This window comes from Xiphophorus maculatus, chromosome 12 (assembly GCF_002775205.1).
Source record: "Xiphophorus maculatus strain JP 163 A chromosome 12, X_maculatus-5.0-male, whole genome shotgun sequence".
Taxonomy (NCBI): Eukaryota; Metazoa; Chordata; class Actinopteri; order Cyprinodontiformes; family Poeciliidae; genus Xiphophorus; species Xiphophorus maculatus.
The window spans coordinates 21,487,385-21,500,830 of record NC_036454.1 but is presented as its reverse complement, the minus strand read 5'-3'; the positions used below and the strand labels follow the sequence as shown (position 1 = coordinate 21,500,830).

Sequence of the window (13,446 nt, the reverse complement as noted above, 5' to 3'; positions counted from 1 at the left end):
AGCAGGGAGCCAAGGGTGTAGCATCAGTCAGGCCTGTCACCTATGAAGAAGAATTGAACCCGTAACGCATGAGCCCCATTTCTCCCTGGCTGGCAGCTCTTCACAGAGAAAACTCGTGTTTGATTGAAATCTTCTTTTTTTTTCGCACCATTTCTTTTTGTTGATCCCCTTTGCTGCTGTACATGAGAAGGAAAAGCCACACTTCCCACTGACAAGCAAACTTTTCTTTGTGTGCATGCGTTTACAAAGAGTTTTTGTTTGGACAGAAACGTCACTGTGCAGAACTAAACTGCTGTGCAGCTCTTCTTTTTCTTTTTTCTTTTTTTTGCTGCTGTAGGCGTTTGGCCGTGTAAATGGGACCAATAACGTGAAGTAATCCTGCACTGTACCTGCCCTACTTTTGGTGTTATGTTAGATTTTTTTAAAGCACAGGATGGGTGTAAGGTGATTTTTTTACTAAGAATAAAAATGTTTAATATTAGCAGCTCAACAAATTTTAATATTATTAGTTTATTTGTTTAATGAGTAAATTCAAATGAAGCTTATATGAATATGTAAGTTAAATAAAAAGGGGGTTTTATTACAGAAATGTTATGTTAAATTATCACGAGGAAGCTTTCAAATTTCATAGCTTTGCACCAGACAGTCAATGACACCACCCCACAAGGAGGGTCATTCCTGCCAAATAAGCCGGCTGTTTAAACATTTCTGTTTCCAAAGATTAAAAGAAAGGAAAGTTGAGTGGAAGGAAAAAGTATGGTGGAAAAATGTGCACATGCAAACAGGAAAACCAAAGCACAGCACTGTGAAGCAAAACCATTTCAAGAGTTTTGGGGGAGTTTCATTTAGTATTGACTGCAGTAGGAGTCAGTGCTTCAAGAGATCCTGATTTCATTTCACAGGTCGCTGCTCGCAATGTTAAAAGTGCCAATACCTAGTTTATTTATCACAGTGACCATATATTTGATTGGATAAAATATGAAAGACACCAGATGGAACAGGGCAAGTATGTCGCTCTGCGACTTGAGAACATATAGGAGTTTCACTTCAGTTACTGAAATAACGTATCGTTTCAGTTTCAGTGAGACCACATCCACATTACAGGATTAGCAAATCAGCAGATAACCAAAATTTCCCTCTATTGTACCTTTTCTCTTCATCAAGGAACACAAACTATTACCAGGAGGAAGTTAAAAAAATAAAAATAAACTGTTCAAACTTTAAGTTTATAGGGAAAAATGGGACTAAAGGTTTCAGTGTCTAGTTACTTTTAAACATACATTCTTTTTAAAAGTTAATATTAAATTAAGTTTAAGGTTTTGTTTGCTTAAACTGCACAGTTCTAGAATTGTAATAATACAGACTTGAGGAGTCAATTTTCTGTGATGTTGATGGCGTGGAGCTCATGTATGCTTTATAGTTCCTGCTACATGTAGGGTTTGTGCATTTCAGGACCGGAAGGCTTTATTGAACCGTCAGAATGAGCTTGTACAAGAGCGATGATAAAGGCTTGTTCCCAGCCGGTGCTAAGACACTCCTGTTGTCGTCCACAGTAGATAGAGCCACCATGAGACAAAACAGTGAAACGTTACTGATGTGAGTTTGCTGTCTGCCTGAAGAATCAGAGAAGGCGTCAGTCAGTCAGACAAACAGAGTAGCCTGTAGTACGTCAACTTAGGAGAGAATTCTCAGACGATTCTGGCTCTTTGGTGCCGAGGCTGTTAAGTCTGTTTTTTTCTATTAGTATTCTGATTCAGTGGCTACTGCTTGTCAATTTCTTGAATCTGTGTGAGCTTGCTGCTGAATGTTTGTGGATGTCTGAAAAGCGAATGGTTGCCGGTGACAGCCTTTAGCTGCTCAGCCACTGCGGCTGCGGCGTTTATTTACAGTACCCATCACTTTCAGGTCAGAACAGGTTTTTTTCTAGGATCTAAGTTTTACATCAGTTGGGAAATCATGTCATGTTGGAAAAATGTGTAACTCTTTCCACTGACAGTGTTGAAGTTCATGTGAAGGTGTGAAGTATTAGAGTTTCCAAAATGTTGTTTTGTTTTTAAGTCAGCGATTCAATCTTTTTACATTACATTACAACCACGGTGTATTATTTTTGTCCAAAAACACAAATAATTGAGAAGTGGAAGCTAATTTTTGCATGGTTTTCAAGCTTTTAAAAATTTTCATTCTTCATGTTTTCATCAAAGCCATTCCAATGTGGCTCTGGGTACATGTTTAGGTCAATGTCTTACTAGAAGGTGAACCTCCACCACCTCAAGCCTTTTCCTGTTTCTAACAGGTTTTGATCTACAATTAACCGCTTAATTTTCCCATAATATCTGATCAACTGACCTGTTCTTGGAGAGGAAATGTGTCCTACAACACAGAGTGTTTTCACAGATAGTTTTGAGTGTGCTCACAGTGGTTTGCAGACATAACATTTTTTATGCAGGCCAAAATCTTCCACTTTAGTGTCATCTGACCAGAACACCTTCTTTTCCATAAAAGCCTTTGCATCATTTTCTTCTAGAATCACTCATATGCAATCATGTGTTTAAACTAAATGAAGTTACACCAATTTATTTGTTTCAAAGCTGTGGATACAGGCCACCTCTTTTCTTAGAAAGCAGTCCCTCGGTGAGTTACAAACAATAACAGTATCCCACTAGTTAAGAATGACAGTTTAGCTTTTCTTCCTTGGCAGTGTCAGTAATTTATTCATGTGCATTTGATGATCTTAAAGCCTGCAGATAATTGGGTATACCTCCGAGAGACATAAATCTACTAATTCCTCCACAATCCTGCACTGAGCACTTTGTTTCTAGTTTATTGAGTGTTGGGTCATCAACTGAGTGCTTCCAGCGCTGGCACGGAGCAGACAGCTGCTGCATTCAGTTGTGATCATGTGGAGGAAATGGAATGAAAGGCCTGTGCAAGTTAAGTTAGCTTTAATAAGCTGATGGGGTATACTTACATTTGTAGTACATGCAGTATTTGGTTTCAACATTATGCAGATTTCAACTGGCAATATATTCAGTGATTTTGTTTTTCTCTGTATTTCTATACACTAAGAAGTCAAATACATTTTTTTTTCTCATTGACTCGTCTAACATTAAATTAGTCAAGGTTCTTAATGTTTTAGGTGAGTTAGAATTATCTAAATTATTTGTATTTGCTCAATTCCAGGATAAAAAAAAGATTTAATTTTAAATAGGTTTCAGGTATTCTTCAAATATGGAGTTTACATGCATGTCCTTTGTGTTTGTACAATGATCATTTAAGCTGAATGACTCTGGTCAAATGTTTTTGGGATCCTTACATGAACTTCTCACAATAGGTTGACGTTCTCTCAAAAGACCTGCTGTAACCGACTCAGGTTTTGACGTTTGCTTTACTCACACACACCTTTTCGGTTCCATCCACATATTTTCTGTTGGATGAGGTCAGGACTTTGATCACTCCTAAATTTGTAACTTAGTGGCTATATGCTCAATGTCACTGTCTATTTAAATCCTAGCTTGTACCTTGAGATGCTGCTTCAGTAATTTTACATAATGTTCTTTCCTTGTAACGCCATTTTGTTTCTCAATGTACTCCAGGACCTACTACAGCGAAACAGTCCTGTGCCGTGATGCTGCTGAAAGTTGTGTTGGTGTTATTAGACTTGGAAATGTCCCCCTATTTCTCTTAATGCAACAATGGTACATAAGACAAAATGTTTCAGTTTTAGTTTTATCAGTCCAAGAGACACATGTCCATAGAAAAAGGTCTTTGATCCTGAATTAATTTGTAGACTAATCTGGCTTTTTATGTTGTTTTTGTTTCTTGGGAAGTTATGGCTTCCATTATAACCTCTCTCTCATTGTTCTGGTATTTTGCAAATCAAAATAATTTCGGTTACCCTAATTGCCATGAAACAGGAAAAGTTTAATTTGATTTAGCTTTTTTTGTTTTTGTTTTTTTATAACGGTATATTCACTACACAGCCTGTTATAGTCAGAGAAAAAGGCCAAAACCACAGAATCCTTCATGTTTACATAAGCCTTCAAGGCAGAATTGAAGGTCAAGCCTTTGGAAGCCTGCATGGAAAAGGGAACATAAACAGATATTTTTAGAGGAATGAAAACTCTCATTAATTGGCTGTTTAACTGCGTTGGTGCAGCCATAAAGATGACGTGGATGTTTATTTGCACATTGTGCAATAAATAGTTCAAACACCTTAAAAAAATCCCTTTGGGATCAGATCAGAACATGGGGTTATTGATAGTTAATATTCTAATCTGTAAGGTATTGTTATCAACATTTTATACAGCATCCTTTCTCGTTTCTCTGCTGGGATGACTGCTGGCTGTCCAATCTGTCCCACGGGCCCTCGCCCTGTTCTTTGTTTGTCTGTCTGATCCCCTCCTGTAGGCCACTGCTGCACATCTGTGTGTGTTTTTGTTGCATGAGCATATGTGGACCTTTTGCAACAACAGTGCTCCCCTTCAGTGCTTTTGAAGCGCGTACATGTCTGCATCTGTGCGTACGCGTTGTAATCAGTGTGTAATCCCTTCCCCCAGGCCGCCGTTCCACACAGCTGGACCGGAGCCTCTGGAGGGCCTCTGTGCTGTTCAAGCATCCTTTGCTCTCTCCACCTGACCGACTGGTGTGTGTATGTGTGTTTTAACAGGTGCAGTACCAACAGCTGAAACTGGATCCCAATCCCAGTCCAAATAAAAGGAAGAAAAACAACCCCGGGTAGATCACTGCATCCGCCCACGGACTCCTCTCTCCTTCATTTCTTTTCCTGCTGGTTGGATGCTGGACGCTGAGAAGCAAAGCCTGGGCTGAACCATCCTTCTTCTATTTATATCCTGCTTTATTTTGTTCAACTTCATTTCTCCCGTCAGTAGGCTTTACACTTTCTCTAAATATAATTTTATATGAGCATCGACTTCAAGAAACCTTTAACTCATTATTATTATTATTATTATTGTATTGTACACATTATGTATTGAGTCCTTTTTATATCAGCCATCTGAGCTGCTGTGTCCTTCCCTCTGGGAGTGTGTGTGCTTGCCACAGTAGTCGAACAGGTTACAGTTAAATTATTTGTAGATAATTGATACTATTTAGATTTACATAAATATAAATCCAGGCCTTAAACGATCATTCTCGACATTTCTTTAGCTTGTACTATATAGCTTTGAATCACTTTTGGTGAAATGTTTCTATTTTCTAATTGTTTTTTATACTATTACATCCTTATTTTTGATCTCCTCTTGAATGTTTTGATGATTTAATGTTTTGCTGGCAGTAATTTGTGTTGTTGTTATCTAAATTAGCAGGCAGATTTCATCTGTAGGCTCCAGACATGTTTCTTTACAAACAAGCGCATCTCGGTAAATTAAAATATTATTAAAACGCTGGCTGGACCGAGAACCCTGAGAGCCACCATGCACAGATGTATCCAGGAAATGGTCACCTTGTGTGTTAAGCCACTTCAGAACCAGAGACAATGTCAGAAGCGTCTTACCTTGATGAAGAAATCAAAGGACTGGACTGTTGCTGAGTGTGGGCTGCAGATCTCTTCTTAGATGGGGGCACATTAGATGGGTTTTACATTTTAGATTGACACCAAGCCTCTTAAGTCTGGTTTTTATTTTCCAGCAGGACTCGGTAACAGCCTACACTGCCAAAAGTACCAATATCTGCTTTAATAACCACGATATCACTGTGCTCGATCGGTCAGCAAATTCGCCGGGCCCCTTAGACAATCTAAGAAGAGACTCCAGATCCAACAGTTGAAGCTGAAGGGTCGCTATTACAGTATCAAAAAAAAAAAAACTTTTGTAATTAGTCTTCTATAATTTTTTAAACCAAACCAAGAAATATTTTACTGTAGGTAATGAACTTGGAACAATTTGCCCTTTGGAGCCAAAAATACTGCAATAAAATAACACAAGTTTTAACAACATAATATTCTAATTTATCAAGATGCAATTGTGAAAACAAATCTGGACCAACAGGCCTTGAGCTCCTTTTTTAGTCACTAAACCAATGAGTAGGAACAAGTTTGATCATTTGGCGCATTGGATCTCTAGAAAGTGTGCAGTTTAACCCTGTCAGCGTCATCAGTCAGTCAGTACGACACCTTCTCAGTGAGGAGGCGCTGCAGACTGGGCCTGCTGTCGCTGTGCTTATATAGATGTCACCCGGTCTATGCAGAGTGTCATCGAGCAGGCAGGCCTTTAGGCAGGCACAGCCCTAATCTTGTTTGAAAGGCCGGTCTCTTTCCCTCTCATCTCCCTGTGTGTTTGCCTTGGCGGCCACACATGAAAGCGCTTACACACGAGGCGCACTTCTACAGCACGGGCATGCACGCCGACACAAAGAGCCCCAGCCTCTCTTTCTCCCTCTCAGGAGGGAAGAGAGAAAGAAGGCATCTCTGGTAGGAAGTCTTGCACACTGTAACTACTTGCTCGCAGATAAAACAACAGAGTGTCATATTTGAGCAGGAACAGTTTCTCCCTCTCAACCAAGCACACACACACACCCACGCCCGCCACGCAAACACACAAGCAGACATGCAAACATGCTCTCTATGATGCTGCGCCCCGGGCTGGCCGCCCTCTCCATCTGCCCCACCTCCTGTGCCCACAGCTCAACTTTGATCAGCCCTTCCAGAGACACGGGCGCGTATGTGCGCCCTGTGTATTTACAGAGGAGTGTTTGCATATACACGTTTATGCAATCAAAGATTCTCCCAGCGTCAGTGTGTGGTACAATTGCATCTCCCCTCCAGCTCTAGACTGACACTCAGATTCGATGGGGTGTGCGTGTGCGTGTGTGCTGCAGCAGAGGCACCAGCTGTTTTTCGGTGTTGACTTTGTGGAGATGCTTGATGAGCAGTAAGTCATTGTGTGACAAGACAAGGCTCTGAGGGGACTTAGGCCTGAGATGTCAGGGATGGAGGAATATTTGTGTGTGTGTGTCGGCGTGTGTGTGCATGTGTTTTATCCTATTTCAAAACACACTTCCCGTCATGCTTTCCCCGTTTGCTCTCTCTGCGGTTTCCTCATTCGTCAGTAAGCAGGGTTGCGACCCTGTCTGAAGGGATGGTCTCTTGGGCTTCTTGTAGAGCTTCTCTTGAAATATCACAGCACAAGCTATGTTTGAGGAGGTCCTGTCTCATCCTATTGATCCCTGCCTCCATTTCCCACTGCCTCCACTTCTTTGTCTGACTGTCTTTAAGTCTGTAAAACCCCGGCTCACTGCATCTAGTGTCGTCTTCTCCCCTCATCTGTCTCTGTGCCGCCGCCTTCCACCTTTTGAAGCTCCGCTCTACTTCATAAGTTTGTTTCCATTCTCCGATAAATGATTTTATCGTCTGATCCATTTGGGAAGCAGTAATAAACTTTTCTTTGCCACAAACTTGTTACTCAAGGGGATGGCGTTTTTGTTTTGCCCGATGAACTGCTTGAATACGTGACACTTGTTTTTACTGCAACAGCGCCTGTACCATTTGTTGACACCCCTAGCACTGAGTATAAAAAGCCTTAATTTCTTTTATTGCAACAGGATAATCTCACACAGGAAAAAAAAAATCTTTAGTGGGGAAAATGCTATATTAAGAAATCAGTACCTTCTCTAACAGTTCCTAGTAAATAGATGTACCTAAACCATTTTTAAAACATATGCTTATAAGTTTTAAATTGATCAGAGATTATAAGAAACCCTACTTAGTAATTGATCACTTGCTGTTTTCTGGGACATAAATATGACTTGTCGTATTTTGTCAACTCTACAAAAACAGAAAAATCAAGACGACATGCCTTTTATGTAAGACGGATATACGTTGATCTCCACAAGGTAGAAGTTTAAAATGTAGACCAATTGAATGGTTTTATTTTCCATGCTTGTCTGTTTGCAGAAATCAGGGGTTACCTGAGAAATCAACACTAAAAAATTCAATACGTAGCTTCTTTTTAAAAAAAGAAACAAACAAAAAACAACATGGTGATAAATGAACCACTGTATGTCTCCAGGTCCATTTTCAGACTTCAGTAATTTTTCAGGATGAATTCTAAGCAAGTGGACCTGAATTCTGTCTAATACCTTTTATCGCTTTATCCACAGGAGACTCTGACTGTGGATACATTCTCAGAAGTTTTAATTACTTTTTCTTGGAGAATGTATAAGAAAAACATGATCACCCATTTAAATGTTAATGCTTTAGTACCCAGCCGCATAACCCAATAATATTACAAGCTAGCACAGATAGAAAAGCTGAGTTAAGTTCGTATGCAATTATTTAGATCGTAGTTTTCATTATTAATGCCTCCCATGACTGACAGACCTTTTATTGTCACAACCCGTTTGGTTTCTTAATAAATTATGCTCACATCAACCTGTAGCCATTAAAATTTTTTTTACAGTCGTTTCTCCAGTTTTGTAGTTTTCATTTGCTGCTTTAATGTGTTGTCCTGTTTCTTAAAGTATTTGTACCAGTGTTGCCAATTACTTTGCCATTTGTGAGTTTACAAAAATTATTTCTTAGCCCCACTAAATAAATAAAAGTAATCAAATTTAAGGTTGGATTTGTAAAAATATTTGCACTGTTAGATAATGATGTTGCTGCAATAGAAAAAAGAAAATAAATCTGGCTTTTTTCAAATCTTCACTTGGGGTATCAACTAATTTGTTCGCGACTGTGCGTTGCAGATTTGTGAGTGTTGTGCGGTAATGCATCCAAATGTCCCTTTTTGTTTAGTTTAAGGTTTTGGCTGCGTTGACCAGCAAACCAAAGTGTGATTTTTGTATCATGTAGAGAAAAAATGTATAAGAAGAATGTATTGGGCTGATAGCTGTCAAAGAAAGAGAAGCACTTTTATTTGAATGAGACTATTTATTTTTTAAAGAATACTGTACATAGCTAACTGATTAATGTATGGTTGTATTTTATACAGTATGCCTGTCGATGTTCTGGTAATAATACTGTAAAGTAGGTGTATTGCCTGCCTTGATTTATTTTTATTTTTTTAAATATTTGTCTTGTCTGCCTGCAAAATCTTCTGCTTGTGACATCATCTCTGTGTGTCTCTTTACAACCAATAAGATTTACAGACATGACAGCTGGAAGGAAGGGCATAATATGTTGTATACCTCTGATTTAAGTAACGATACTCATCTGATAAATGTGGCTTATTTTGGGTCAAAAATAGTGAAACAAAAACTTTCAATTAAATATTTTTTAGCAACTTCCCTTTGTGTGGATATTATTGACACATTTGCAGGCACACTTCTGGCTTCCTCCCATTTCAACAGCAGCAGCAAATACTGTGATGTATTTAGAGGAAACCCTAACCCTAACTTTTTTTCAAAATAAAACGTACTTAAAGGATACAAAGTTGAATTTTGCATATGTCCCATTTAACAGGTAGATGGATGCAATTATCCGACATTGGGATAGAAAATAACTCTGGAAACTACAAATATATTTACTTTCCCATAATGTGGGGCTGGAAAATACTTAAAATGAATGCATAGGTTTCGAGCACCAGAACAACTTTGCCAACTTGTTTGCAGTGGCACTCTAATAAAGAAAACCCACTTGTGGAGCCGTCACTTTGTTCTTTTTTAGCAGAGTTTATGGCTACACCTAAGCTATTTTATGAGACCTAGAATGAGCACAGAGAGAAAAAAAAATCATAAAATATATATGCACCGTTTATTTATGCCGGTGCTTTAAAGTTTCTCACTTTTTCTCATCTCATTTTTACTGTCTGACATGAATAAAGTAAAAAAGATATATACTTTACAGAGCTAACGCAGTATCAAAAAGAGAGATAGCATAAATGAAAACATCTGATCTGTAAACTATCTTAAATAAAGATTCCAGACAACTTTAAGGAGGTTCGTTCTTCACAGTCACATTTACATAAGGCCGTCATTTTTAGGTCTTAGTACCAACACCCATCTGCCAGGCGTTGCTTTCTGGAACAAGCTCAGCAAATTGTTTAAGTAAGGGGATTTCCACACAGCAGGAGGAGCACATTAAAAGGTATTACATGTTTTCACATAGTTGTTTTCTCATTTTGATTCTATTAATAACCGAGTAACAGTAGCTGATGAAGAAGCTTGTTAAAACCAAACATCTTAAATTTTTATTGAAATTTTCTTAAATATTTAAGGTTTTTAATGACTGAGTTCCAATTGGAACGTTTCTTTTGCACTTTATACAGTTCTTAAAAAAATCTATATGACAAAACAGATTTATTAAAAACAGGGAAAGTAGCAAGTTAAAAGTGAAACTGGAGGTGGAAATGTTAGTGTTCATATGAGGCTGGAAATATTCAAAAATAAATACTTTTACATTCACAAAATGTTTGAAAAATATATGTCAAGTCAAATAACCTGACAAAACACAGACTATATTTTTTAAAGCAAGTTATCAGTGTAGAAATGACAGTATACTGATATGTACAAACCATTTCCAGTGGATATGGGGGATTGCATCATTATGGAAAACCCTCAATGACAGGATGTGCAATTTTTTCCACCCTATCAATCTTTTCTTACAAATCAGCAACTAGTGCCTTGCCACGAGCCTGTAGGTTCTTCAGTGTTTCCATCAGGAAAACCGTGTTCTCTCCTCTGCACTCCTTGGCAGCCGCAGACACCTGTTCTTTGTGCTCTCCTCGACTGAGCCTCAACAATGTCTCCACGTCTTCCGCCAGCCTCACTGCCCGCTGATCTGTCCAGTCCGAAGTGACTTTCTGAAGGGAGTGTTTCTCCAACGCAGCGACTAGCTTGTAGACCAGGGTCTGGGGTCTGTTCCCCGACTGTGTGAGGCCAGGCAGACCCCTTTCCAACTGGTAGGAGAAAATGAGATGGCCCAGCAGACTAGATCCAGCCTCGAGGAGAGGAAGGTTCAAAACCTCAGTTTTGTCTTTGTTCGTGCGGACTGAATCTCTGACCTGAGCGCTGCGGAGGAGCTCCTCCCTCTGACTCGGTACAGAGACCAGATCCAGTGGAGTCTGTCCGTCTCTGTCGGTCTGCTGGAGAAGAACCGAGCCTGAGGGAGACAGAGACATCCAGGGTAAGATCAGACAGTGCTAAGACCAGGCTTCAAACAATGTGACAGGATACACCGACAGTCCCACGGTGGGCCTGTTTTATAGAAACACAAGAAAGATAAATTAATCTGAAGCTAATGCTTGAAAGTAAGAAGAACAGAGTGTTTTGTTGGGTGATATGCTTTATAAAGCACCACATTATTAATATGATGCACAGAAGAAAGAAACTTCAGGACGACTATTTAATTTGTAAGTACATTATATACATAAAATAACAGCTTTGGAAAAGTATAACTTACAAGATTTGCATATTTTTTAAAAAAGAAGAAATAAAAAACACTATCTTATAAAGTCCCGGTAAATTAAGTTTGTGGTTCAGACGTGACAAAATATGAAAACGTTGAAGGGATATAAATACCTTTGCAAGTAAAAAGGCTGTAAGACACATCAAAGCGCAAAGCATTAAATAAATATTGGTAGGTCATTTAAGGTAAGCCACGGCACAGCGCCCAAATTTCAAAATTTCAAAGTCGCGCACTGACCTTAAACGTGGAGGTTAATGATTTCAATGTTAGCAGCAAGTTTAAGCCTCGGTGATAACAGACGAAACAGATTTGCAGCCAAGTTACCTTAGTCTGCGGCATCATTATCAAATAAGGCGGAAGAGACACGACACGGGTCAGCGGCAGGACAAGGTAACAGGAATGGGTGTCACGCACAAATACATTCGCTCCGTGAGACAAACTCGCGCTCTCATCCAAACGCAGAGTGTGAGAAGTGGAAGGCTTAAATGAACAGCTGTTTTCCCACTGGCCCTCAGCGCCAGACGGGCCTATTAGCTCACTTCAGCGCTAACTTCAGCTGACACTTCGCCTTAGCTCGGTGACTGGCAGGTCACTTTGTGTTTGTGTTAAAGGCGCAGAGGGTTAGTGACCTGACGGAGGCTCAGCTTTTCTCTCTTTTTTTTTTTTTTGATGCACTGCTGTAAGTGTCGACGCAGACACAAGGAGCCGCCGAGTCGCAGTGGACCTCGAGTTCGACGTCGGAAAAATGTGCCTTGTTGGAAATTTAACGAGGAAGTCAACAGCGCTGGCAAAGTTCTCCATTAATACAGTAAAAATAAGTGTAAAAATAAACACTTAATGTATGGCTTTAATTGTATACCATTCAAAACGTCTCCACCGACCTTGACTTTCCCCTTCCGGCGCTGCTGCGATGCATTCAGCTTGCGGTGACAGTCGGTGCTGAATGCAACACTTTCTGCTCTCCCTCACAAAGCAAGCAAAGTTCTGATGCTGACATTTACCACCTTGTTTCTCTGCTCTCTATTCAGGCTGAAAGCCATTTTCCAGCGTCAGACAGGCCCGCGCACATTTAGTCTACAGAGCGGGTCGAGTTGGGAGTGAGCCCTTTGTTTGCTTTCAGATAGACCCATTTCTATAGCAAACTGCTTTTGATGGCACTTGACTGTTCAACCTTGGCGATGCTACTACCACTTATGAGCAGGTTTACGGCTCTGTGGAGGCTCCGTATGACACGCTCACAGCTGAAGGGCTGCTTGATTACACTGCTGGCACTTATTTGCAGTTTGACAGACACTGTGGGGTTGGAGGAAGTGTGAAACTAGAAAGAAGGGATGATTGTTTGTTATAACAAAAGGATAAACCATACATACTGGGCCTTCTTGCTGGCATTTTGATAAAAAATATATTTGTAAAACTAACAAAATAACTCAGAATTCTTAACATCTTGTTCAGCTGGTCAAAACTTTGACAATCTGGTCAACAGCGAACGCCCTAAACTCATTTTCTGTACGTTACCCCTGGAGAATGTACACACTTAACTTTGTCATTTGTAAATGCTTCCAATGTACAAATTCAATTTACTGAAATCGGTTGCATATCGGTTTTACTCCTCCGCCAGTTTGATGAAACACCCCAAGGCAGTTCCTTGATATACCTGGAAAACGTTGCTAAACTACAAACGTAGGAAATGGAAACCATCCAGCAAAGTGATGTTTTTTTACGGCCTGAATGAACGGCTGACAGGTCTTCATAGAATGTACAGGTGTTGTTTCAACATCTACTCACACATTTTGTTCTTATTGTTAAACAGCTACAACAGAAGAGTTTTCTTAACACGGTGGTTCTTAAACCGTTGTACCCACCAACAGAAACAAGTTTAATTTTTTTCCCCTCAGCTTCTTTTGTGTCAAAAAGAAAGTACGGTAACTGTTTTGCTGATTTCCTTTTCTGATTGGCTTTTAAAAATAAAGTAGAAACAGTTCTTTTCATAAAACAATAAAAGTTTTAACAGTTTTACTAGTTAAACAAAATAACTAAATGTATGATCACTTAAGATCTATGATTTCTAAAACCCAATTTTTTGTGCA

The 13,446-nt window shown here is 39.5% G+C and overlaps 2 protein-coding genes across 7 annotated transcripts in view; one reads left to right on the top strand and one right to left on the bottom strand.

Moving 5' to 3' along the window:
- The window catches only part of mctp1 (multiple C2 and transmembrane domain containing 1), a 155,031-nt gene extending 145,252 nt beyond the window's left edge, over positions 1–9,779 (top strand). For 2 of the 4 annotated variants that reach the window (XM_023343778.1, XM_023343779.1), the window contains one exon: positions 4,667–9,779. In XM_023343778.1, coding sequence (XP_023199546.1) covers positions 4,667–4,738 — 72 coding nt within the window. In that variant the 3' untranslated portion in view covers positions 4,739–9,779. The remainder of the gene's footprint in view (positions 1–4,666) is intronic. The other 2 variants (XM_023343781.1, XM_023343780.1) reach the window with 2 other exon arrangements.
- Positions 9,780–10,158: 379 nt separating this feature from the next.
- slf1 (SMC5-SMC6 complex localization factor 1) overlaps positions 10,159–13,446 on the bottom strand; it is a 38,289-nt gene continuing 35,001 nt past the window's right edge. For 2 of the 3 annotated variants that reach the window (XR_002753583.1, XR_002753584.1), the window contains one exon: positions 10,969–11,053. Coding sequence is in view for 1 of the 3 variants with exons in the window: in XM_014470417.2 (XP_014325903.1) it covers positions 10,554–11,053 (500 nt within the window). In the remaining 2 variants the exon portion in view is untranslated. Of the gene's footprint in view, positions 11,054–13,446 lie in introns of all 3 variants that reach the window. The other variant, XM_014470417.2, reaches the window with a different exon arrangement.